Genomic DNA, 10,379 nt, shown 5'->3' with positions numbered 1-10,379 from the left:
TCAAGGAAATTTTTATAATAAAATAAATATGGAAGTCTTGTGTTAGTGGAGCAGCCTCAGCACTGTTGCCGCCACCGCCGCGCGCCCCTGCAGGCGGCCACCACCCCGGTGCCGCGGTTCCTCCTGGCGCCGCTGTTGTTGGTCCTGCAGAAGGTGCGGCCGTGGCCCACGCACGCGGCGTAGGCAAGGGCGTGTGCGATGTAGTTCTGCTCGTAGACGCCCGTGAAGAGGTGCGCGTGGGGCCCCGTCGCCCAGAGTCCCACGTCGTCCCCGGAGTGGGCGGCGGGGCTGAGGGGCACCGCGGCGTCCTGGCGGTAGTCCACGTCGGCTGCGGAGGGGGTGGGAGGGGTGTCATTCTCTCTCTCTCTCTCTCTCTCTCTGGTGCTCCCTTAGTTTCAGTCCTTCCTATTCCTCTTCTCCCTTCTATTTCCATCCCATCCATTCCCCTTCTTTCCCTTTCCCCATAACACATCCCACTCCCTTCCCCTCCCTCCGTCTCCCGCCCCCAGCACTCACCCATGTCCTGGCGGGTCGGGTCAGGCCTGTGTCCCGGGGTGTGGACGCGGTAGCCTGGGCCGTTGCCGTAGAGGAGGGTCGTGTAGGGCAGGTAATCCTTGCTGCTCCGCTCTGCCACGCCTGAAAACACAACCGGCCTCTTGCAGACTCCTTACGTTCTTATGTTCTTACACACACGAGTCCAGAATGTGATCAAATAGCGGGGACTTCACATATATTACATGCTCTCCTTGCCTCGGCCAATCACCCACACCCCGTTCACTATATACGATATCTCTATGAACCCTTGTTACGGCTACATCCAACATTTTTCCGTTGGTAAAAGTATGGCGCAAGTAGGCCAAGAACATTATCTGGAAGTGAAGTATGTAAATTCAACGAAGGCGAAAACAGTTGAGAAGCTGCCATTGGTTTTTGAGATGGTAATTATTGACTCTCTCTCTCTCTCTCTCTCTCTCTCTCTCTCTCTCTCTCTCTCTCTCTCTCTCTCTCTCTCTCTCTTGTCTGACCCCTAACCACTCCCCCTACACTCTGCACCCCACTCACTCCTTCCCCTTATCTTTTCCACCCCACTCATCTCTCTCTCTCTCTCTCTCTCTCTCTCTCTCTCTCTCTCCTCACCCAGGATGTCGGTGTGGCGGGAGGGATAGCCGTTGATGGTGAGGGCGTGGCCGTGGTCCGCCGTCACCACCACCAGCGTCTCCGTCAGGTCCACCATGGAGAGGACGACCTGGCGACAGTGATGACAGGGAGAGCGATGAAGAACGTGATAATCGACAATTTTTAAATTCTGTATTAGTATTTATTAACCCCTTGACGCGGATTTCCCACAAGAAGACATCACCAAGCTACAGGAATGGAACAAAAAGTGGCTGCTACAATTCAATGAGGAAAAATGTAAAGTCTTGCACCTTGGGAGAGGATATCCAGCACAGCAATACCACATGGGAAACACTCCACTATCCACCACAGAGGCAGAGAAAGACCTGGGAGTATATGTTACCAGGCTACCAGTGAAGGAATATCCAGCACACCAGGATATCCCACACACCAATACCACACGGGAAACAATCCACTATCCACCACAGAGGATATCCAGCACAGCAATACCACATGGGAAACACTCCACTATCCACCACAGAGGCAGAGAAAGACCTGGGAGTATATGTTACCAGGCTACCAGTGAATGCCGAATCCGTACCAATCGCAGCGGACGGGTTAACAGTTCTGTGGCTTGTATGACTTTCTAGCTAGTTAGAAGTATTGGATTTTCACAGCGTTAAGTCAACATGTTACAAACTCGTCATTAAAAGTGATATAGTAAAAAAACATCAACTCACCACGCCTTGAAAAACGGGTAAAAAAAAAAAAAGCCCGCTACTCGCTGCTCCTAAAAAAAGAATCAAAAGAGGTGGCCGAAAGAGAGGTCAATTTCGGGAGGAGAGTGTGTGTGTGTGTGTGTGTGTGTGTGTGGCCTTACCTGAACTGCCTCGTCCATCTCCAGTGTCTCCGTGAGTGCTTTCCTTCCCTTATTCCCGTGGTGGGCCAAGTCTATGAGTCCGCCTGCGAGGAAGAGGAGGAGGAGGAGGAGGAGGAAGAAGAGGAGGAGGAGGAGGAGGAAGAGAGAATTAATTAGTTTGATGATTATGAAATGAGAAGAAAAAAGACCCAACCCTTTCATCCCATTCATCTCCCCGTCCCTGGCCCTTCCTAACCCCACCCACCCCTTCCCCACAACTCTCTCTACCCCATCACCACCTAGACCCTTCCCTTCACCCCACTCACCCCTTGTCTGACCCCACTTCCCACCCCTTCCCATAACCCTTCACCCCTTGTCTAACCCCACTCACTAAAACACTCTCCACCCCACTCACCCCTTCTCCACAACTCTCCACCCCACTCACCCCTTCCCCCTACTTTCTCCACCCCATTCACCCCTTCCCACTACCTTCTCCACCCCACTCATCCCTCCCCAACACCCCTCTCCAGCCCACTCACCCTCCACCAGCAAGAAGTATCCTCCGGGGTCCTTCTGCAGGATCTCAATGGCGGCCTTGGTCATCTCCGGGAGGCTGGGGTCCTGGGTCCTGTCCCGCTCCAGACTGTAATCCATATGGCTGTACCCGAAGAGACCTGAACGGGGGGAGGGCGAGGGGAGGGGTCAGAGAGGTGGTGGTGGTGGGGAGGTAGTGGTGGTGGTGGTGATGTGCAGGGGTGTTGGTGGGGATGTGGGGGGTGGGGGGGTGTATGTGGGGTGTGTGTGTGTGTGTTTGTAGGGGGGGTGATGGTGGTGGTTGTGGTGGTGTGTGTAGGGGTGTTGGTGGGGATGTGGGGGGTGGGGGGGTGTATGTGGGGTGTGTGTGTGTGTGTGTGTGTGTGTGTGTGTGTGTGTGTGTGTGTGTGTGTGTGTGTTAATAACTGACTTTTTTATAGTGAGGAATAAATTAGAAGCTTTTGAATAATTATGGCAAGTCTCTCTCTCTCTCTCTCTCTCTCTCTCTCTCTCTCTCTCTCTCTCTCTCTCTCTCTCTCTCTCATACCCACCATCCTCACTCCCCTCCCTCCCCTTCTCACGCCCCCCCCGCGCCGCCTCCCCCCCCCCCCCCTCACCCAGCAGGTAGTCGGTCCTGGAGGTGTCGACAGCCAGCAGGTCGTTTCTGTTCCACACGTAGGCCGCCTTCGCCCCTGCTGCCGCTTTCTGCTGTTGCCACATCTCTATTAGGTTCTTGCCTGCGGGAGGGAGAGGAGCATGAGGAGGAGGATGATGAGGGGAAGCAGGAGATGAAGAAAATGATGAAAGGGAAGGATGAGGAGGAAAAGCAGAAAACACTAAAACATGTAAGAACAGGCAACAGAACGCCTGCTGGCTTGTAACGAGGCTGCCTGCTTAACCCAGTAGCAGCGACGGACCAAATTTGTGGCTTTACCGTGTACCAGCGATGGGCCAAATTTCTGCCATGATATAAACCTCCCAAAATAGATGATGTATAAACTGATCACAGATGCGTTGATATGTATTATGAAATGGTTTGCGTGAGTGATGATTCTTTCTCATTATTTTACTTAGAGGGGCCTTTAACCTAACCTAACCTAACCTAACCTAAGAAACATGACCCCCGCAGCTACTGGGTTAAAGTGATTTGATGAGTTCGTCGGGCACGTCAGGACCTGAGGAACAGAACAAAACCCTTGCTCTGTGGATGTGCTGAGATTCAATTCACCCTTGACGCAATAAAGTAACGGTTAACGCGGTTTTGAAAGAGTTGATCGCTTCTGCCACTTCTGCAAACCATTTCTGCGTGAAGACTGTTGGCAGATGACTCTTCGAGGAAAAAAATGCTGATGTCTGTACCGCATCGCCTCGCTGAATTGTTTGACCGTTGTTTCTCGATCTCGGACTCCTTCGACGATCTAACAACCTGGAATGATTGTCGACCATGAACTTGTTTAGGTATTTGAAAACCTGTATCAAATCCCCGAGATTGAGTAGCTTGAATCTTTCTTTATAAGGCTGTGTCCTCTATGACAGTATCTTTTCGTGGCGCGTCGCTGGACTCTCTCAAGTAACACGACGTCCTTCCTGTAAGCAAGGGACCAGAAGTGTCTTGCGTATTCCAGGGGAGATCTGACCAACGAGTTTTACAAGATAATATGACTTCCGGTGTCTTCCATTCACAGTTCCTCATTATGAACCCGATCAAAAATGTATTAGTTTTTTTACCGGCAGACCTGCAGAGCTCCCATGTTTCAGGTCATAGGTGATCCCCAGATTAAATTGCTTATGTACGACCACGCGTGTTGTTTGTGTGGCTACTGCTTCTGGAGCCAGTGTGCATGACTTAACACCTGCCGAGACTGAAGGACATTCGCCACTCTTCTGACCGGTGAAGATTCCGGTCAAGGTCTTTTTGGATGCTCTCGCAATCGGCCGCTGCGAGTCGTGTGACCTTTCCACCTGTTCTTGCGTGTCATCGGCAAATTTCGATAAGGAGGATTTTAGTCCCGTTTTAAATCGTTGTTGTAACTGAGGCGTGCAGAGGAGAAGGGGCGTGAGAAAAAGAGTATTTTTTTTTTAGTTTCCACAAAGAAAGGCATCCCGGTGAGACAGCCGCTATAATAAGACATCCCATCCTGATCTGCGCATTCGCGGGCCTTGTTTACAAACAGAGGGTGAATGAGCTATGACAAGGTACCGTGTCTTTTGTCGACTGCCTATCATGAAACGTCCCACCTAAGTTATTCTTTATCTTTTTGAAAGTGATAAATGAGAGAAAAGAGGAGTAGAAGTAGGAGGAATAGGGTGAGGAAAAGGAGGAGGAGGAGGAGGAAAAGCATGTGAACATCGTATTATCATTTCAAACGGTATTACTACTACTACTACTACTACTACTACTACTACTACTACTACTACCACTAAAACCAATACCAGCACAACCGCAACGTGAACTACTACTACTACTACGACTACTGCTACCACAAAGAACTCTACGGTGTCACGAGAGATGGCGGGGATAATCCATCAGGGGACTCGCGGACATGGCATCATTGCTTGGGTGGTGGTCTCGATCGCTCGTTGGCTACTGTATCTAACCTGCGGCAAAGTCTCACTCTCTGCTACCTCTGTAAATCAGTAAAGTTGGTATCTTAATGCAATTATTCTTATAATCGCTCTTCCGCATGGCTGTTTATTACCCACAATTGGAAATACTTTTTTTTTCAGGATTAATGGAAGCACAGAGAAGGGTCTTGCCTTGGGCCAATGGTCACGTTATGACTATGGAGCAATACAGTGTACACATTGCCGTACGGTAACTCATTTGTTGTAAGATTTCTTGGTACACTTTTAGTCCCGGAGCATCACCACACATTATGATAAGTCAGGACTAAAAATGCACCAAGAAATCTTACAACAAATGAGTCACCGTATGGCACTGTGTACACTGTAGCCTGGCACTTTGTAGCAGTATGAAGAATAGGGAAAATTCACAGCCCTGACAGGCCTGGAAACGATCAAGCTTGTCGCTGGACGTTGTTCGTTTACGTGCAGATCCGACTTGTTTTTGTTGTGAAAGTCGTTTCAGATTTATCTATAATAGTTCATAAGGCACATTTTCATCAATAAAAATATTATTACATTAGTTTCCATCGGTGTAATCTGTTACCTTACACCTCAAAAGGGGTTTGGTAGGAATACAAAGTCAATTTCCTCCACGTTAGGACAAGTTAAGATGAGCGCGCAGCACCTTCCTTCACCCGAGCAATGATGAATTATTATAATTATCAAGGCCGTGAGTCCCGCCCTGAAGGATTGTACCCGCCAACTCTCGTGACGCCGACCATGAATTAAGAACAAGAACTACTACTACAATCAGAGCTACCACAACTACTACTACTACTACTATTTCACCTACCAAGACCATTACTTCTCAGGCAACAATAACCACAACCAACACTACAATCAGAGCTACCACAACTACTACTACTACTACTACTATTCCACCTACCAAGACCATTACTTCTCAGGCAACAATAACCACCACCAACACTACCCACCCCCACCCCCACCACCTACACTACCACCCCTACCACTCACCGTCATTCCTGTACCCCTTCTTGTTCTCGACCACGTCCCGCACGGTCTTGGGCAACAGGTTCCTCCGCCCGCCGCCCATCACCACCTGGGAAGGGAGAGGAGAGTGGGGTGAGAGGGGAGAGAAAGAAGACGGGGTGAAAGGCAGGAAAGGAGAGAGGGGTGAGAGGGAAAAGAGGAGAGAGAGAGAGAGAGAGAGAGAGAGAGAGAGAGAGAGAGAGAGAGAGAGAGAGAGAGAGAGAGAGAGACCTCCTCACCTAACCTCCGCTTAACAACCTGTAATTAGAATGATAAGTCCGCTCATTCCTTCTTGAGAGAGAGAGAGAGAGAGAGAGAGAGAGAGAGAGAGAGAGAGAGAGAGAGAGAGAGAGAGAGAGAGAGAGAGAGAGAGAGAGAGAGAGTGTTGGTTAGTTAATGTGTGTGTGTGTGTGTGTGTGTGTGACCATATTCTTACATCACACGAAGATTCACAGCTGATCCTACTTGTCTTCTTCCTTATATGGCTTCCGCGTCCTATTTATGAGGAGGAGGAGGAGGAGGAGGAGGAGGCGAGGAAGAAAGAGAGGAAGGGCAGGTAGGTATATAAATGAAGCAAAAGGAGTTAGTCTGCTTTCCCTTTTCGCAATTTCTTATATCCATCTTACACACACACACACACACACACACACACACACACACACACACACACACACACACACACAGAGCAGTGACGACTTTTATTTATTTATTTATTATTTTTTTTGGTGCTGCCTGAAGTGCGTTAATGGCGCAGGAGAATTTAATTTACAGTGACGGCCGTGATGTTAACTCTTTGTTTGGACCATGCTGCCCCCCCCCCCCCCACCCCCTCCCCCCCGGTGCTCCTCTTGGCTGAAGGCTCTGAAGTTAGGGTTGAGTGAAGATCTGGGCAGCTTGAGGGTAATGGCCGGTATTTTCAGACGCTCCCGCCTCTCACATTTCCAAAGACCGATAAAGATGTTAATAGCGCTGTGATTAATGTTGTTTCCACGTTCGTGTTACAGAAGCTTCGTCACGCTACCACCAGGGTCAAAGAACTACCCCTGGAAATGCCCAAACTACCCGTGAGAGCGTTGTCAAATTGTGTTCTTGGGGCTTGAAAGGTTTAAAAATATGGCCCTATATTCCGCCACTCGGCAATGGTTTGAAGATACGTGTTTCGGTGGGACTCGAACCAGGATCCGCGGCCTCACCATGCGCTGACCACTCGGCCACCGATTTCCCGATGATGATGATGATGATGATAGTGATGATGAGTCGAAGGAAGAGGATAAGGAGGATGAGGAGGAGAAGGATGATGATGATGATAATGATTAGGAGGAGGAGGAGGAGGAGGGCTGCAAATACATAGGAAGGAGTTAAAGAAAATGGGAGAAGGGATTGACCAACAAAACTTAGATCAACCCTGAAGGAGGAAGAAGAGGAGGAGGAGGAGGAGGAGGAGGAGGAGGAGGAGGAAGAGGACCTTAATGCTTCTTCTCCCTGCAGCAAGGTTAGATTTCTCTACCCCTGAGAGAGAGAGAGAGAGAGAGAGAGAGAGAGAGAGAGAGAGAGAGAGAGAGAGAGAGAGAGAGAGAGAGAGAGGGGCCATGGCTGACGAGTTTTTTTTCACCCATCCTTACTTTTACCTCCTCCTCCTCCTCCTCTTCCTCCTCCTCCTCCTCATGATGATAACTGCGTCACTTTCTCTCTTTCTTCATCTCCATACTCATCTTCTTACTCATCTTCCTGTCATCTTCCTCCTCCTCCTCCTCCTCCTCCTTACTTATCTTCCCAGTTCATCTCCACTTCTGTCTCTTCCTCATCTCCATTCCTCCTCCTTATCCATCTCCCTCATCCATCCCCTTCATCCACTTCCTCATCCACTTCCTCATCTCCAATTTTCATTCTCTCCTTACCTCCCTACATTATTCTCCTCTTCCTTCTCTTCTTCTTCTTCTTCTTCTTCCTCCTCCTCCTCCTCTTTGTCCATTAACCTCTTCAAACATTTTCTTCCATTTCATTCCTCTCTCTCTCTCTCTCTCTCTCTCTCTCTCTCTCTCTCTCTCTCTCTCTCTCTCTCTCTCTCTCTCTCTCTCTCTCTCTCTCTCTCTCTCTCTCTCTCTCTCTCTCTCTCTCTCTCTCTCCTGTATCTACTTTCCTTTATTTCATCACCTTCTCCTGCTCCTCCTCCTCCTCCTCCTCCTCCTCCTCTTCCTTTCTTCATTTCTTCTTGTCATGTTCTCTCCTGCTCACCTCTCATCCTTTTTACACCTGTCATTTACCTTTCTCCTCCTCCTCCTCCTCCTAATCTTCATCGCGCACACATTCATCATTAACTTTCTCTCTCTCTCTCTCTCTCTCTCTCTCTCTCTCTCTCTCTCTCTCTCTCTCTCTCTCTCTCTCTCTCTCTCTCTCTCTCTCTCTCTCTCTCTCTCTCACCTGTGGATGCTTCAGGTAAAAATATGCGATTCTTTTCCTCTATTCATCTTTTCACTTAATTTTTCTAACTAAAATTTTTCATTATTCAATATTTTTTTATATTTTCTTTCATCTTTTCCATTTTCTCTTTGTAGACATCTTTTTTTTCCTCCCTGTTTTTCCTTTTGTAAATCACACACACACACACACACACACACACACACACACACACACACACACACACACACACACACACACACACACACACACACACACACACACACATTGATTTCCCTTCGTTTCTTCATTTTATTTACATTTTCTCTCCACTTTCTTTTCGTAACTCTCTTTCTTTTCTTTTTTCTCTATCTCTCTCCTGCTTCCTCCCATCTTAACACACACACACACACACACACAAATACCTTAAGGTTCTTCCCAGGCTGCCCCAAGACCAGCTGTTCAGCGATGTCATCACACGTGTCCGGGTCCTCTCCATCCCGCCTCACCTGGGGAAGAGAGGTGGACAGCTAGACAGGTAGATAGGACGGGTGACGGGAAGAGGAAGGGGGAGGTGAGGAAGAGTGATGGGAAGAGGAAGGATGGAGAGGAGGAGGGTGATGGGAAGGGAAGGGAAAGGAGGACGGGTGATGGGAAGGGAAGGGAAAGGAGGAAGGGTGATGGGAAGGGAAGGGAAAGGAGGAGGGGTGATGGGAAGGGAAGGGAAAGGAGGAGGGGTGATGGGAAGGGAAGGGAAAGGAGGAGGGGTGATGGGAAGGGAAGGGAAAGGAGGAGAGGTGATGGGAGGGGAAGGGAAAGGAGGAGGGGTAATGGGAAGGGAAAGGAAAGGAGGAGAGGTGATGGGAAGAGGAAGGGAAGGGAAAGGAGGAGGGGTGATGGGAGGGGAAGGGAAAGGAGGAGGGGTGATGGGAAGGGAAGGGAAAGGAGGAGGGGTGATGGGAAGGGAAGGGAAAGGAGGAGGGGTGATGGGAGGGGAAGGGAAAGGAGGAGGGGTGATGGGAAGGGAAGGGAAAGGAAGAGGAGATAAATAGATAGATAGATAGACAGGTAGATAGATAGATAGATAGATAGATAGATAGATAGATAGATAGATAGAAAAATAGATAGATAGATAATAGACAAAAAATAGCATTCTCATCTCATCTCTCTCTCTCTCTCTCTCTCTCTCTCTCTCTCTCTCTCTCTCTCTCTCTCTCTCTCTCTCTCTCTTTGTCCCTCTTGCTTACTCATCTACGTACACACACACACACACACACACACACACACACACACACACACATATCGCTCTTCCCTTTCCCTTCCTTCTCCTTTTCCTCTCTCTCTCTCTCTCTCTCTCTCTCTCTCTCTCTCTCTCTCTCCATCTTCTCATCCACCCTTCCACTAGTCATCCACATTAATTAACTTCATCTCTCCCATCCCTCATACACCTCCTCTCGCTCCATCCTCATCCACCTCCTTTCTACTCCACATCCTCTTCTTTCTTCCTTTCCTCCACTCCTCATTCATCCACCCATCCACTGCATCCATCTATTTCACTCCCCATCCACTCCACTTTCCCTCCCACTCCACTTCATCTTCCTCATTGCATATCCACGACTCATCCACTCCACCTCCTAACTCCCACTCCACATCCACACCACACCCTCCCACTCCACCTCCTCCCCTCCACACCCACCTCGTCGTCATCCTCCCACTCCCTGTCGGCGACGTGGGCGTACACTCCCGCGGGCGTGGCGTGGGTGACGCGGGTGGTGGTGACGAAGCCAGCGCTGCGCCCGGAGTCCTGCGGAGGAGGAGGCGTGATGGGAAGTGATGGGAAGTGATGGGAAGTGATGGG

The 10,379-nt window shown here is 49.4% G+C and overlaps 1 protein-coding gene across 2 annotated transcripts in view; it reads right to left on the bottom strand.

Moving 5' to 3' along the window:
• The window catches only part of LOC126986426 (uncharacterized), a 55,500-nt gene continuing 45,121 nt past the window's right edge, over positions 1-10,379 (bottom strand). For both annotated transcript variants that reach the window (XM_050842577.1, XM_050842578.1), the window contains 9 exons: positions 10,218-10,325; positions 8,947-9,030; positions 6,110-6,194; positions 3,127-3,246; positions 2,515-2,649; positions 1,997-2,079; positions 1,138-1,246; positions 517-636; positions 1-328 (listed from right to left, as the gene is read on the bottom strand). In XM_050842577.1, the coding sequence (XP_050698534.1) occupies positions 57-328; positions 517-636; positions 1,138-1,246; positions 1,997-2,079; positions 2,515-2,649; positions 3,127-3,246; positions 6,110-6,194; positions 8,947-9,030; positions 10,218-10,325 (1,116 nt within the window). In that variant the 3' untranslated portion in view covers positions 1-56. The remainder of the gene's footprint in view (positions 329-516; positions 637-1,137; positions 1,247-1,996; positions 2,080-2,514; positions 2,650-3,126; positions 3,247-6,109; positions 6,195-8,946; positions 9,031-10,217; positions 10,326-10,379) is intronic.

Source organism: Eriocheir sinensis, chromosome 61, assembly GCF_024679095.1.
Source record: "Eriocheir sinensis breed Jianghai 21 chromosome 61, ASM2467909v1, whole genome shotgun sequence".
Lineage (NCBI taxonomy): Eukaryota > Metazoa > Arthropoda > Malacostraca > Decapoda > Varunidae > Eriocheir > Eriocheir sinensis.
The sequence above is the reverse complement of the archived record's forward strand: the minus strand, read 5'-3'. Positions and strand labels throughout refer to the sequence as shown.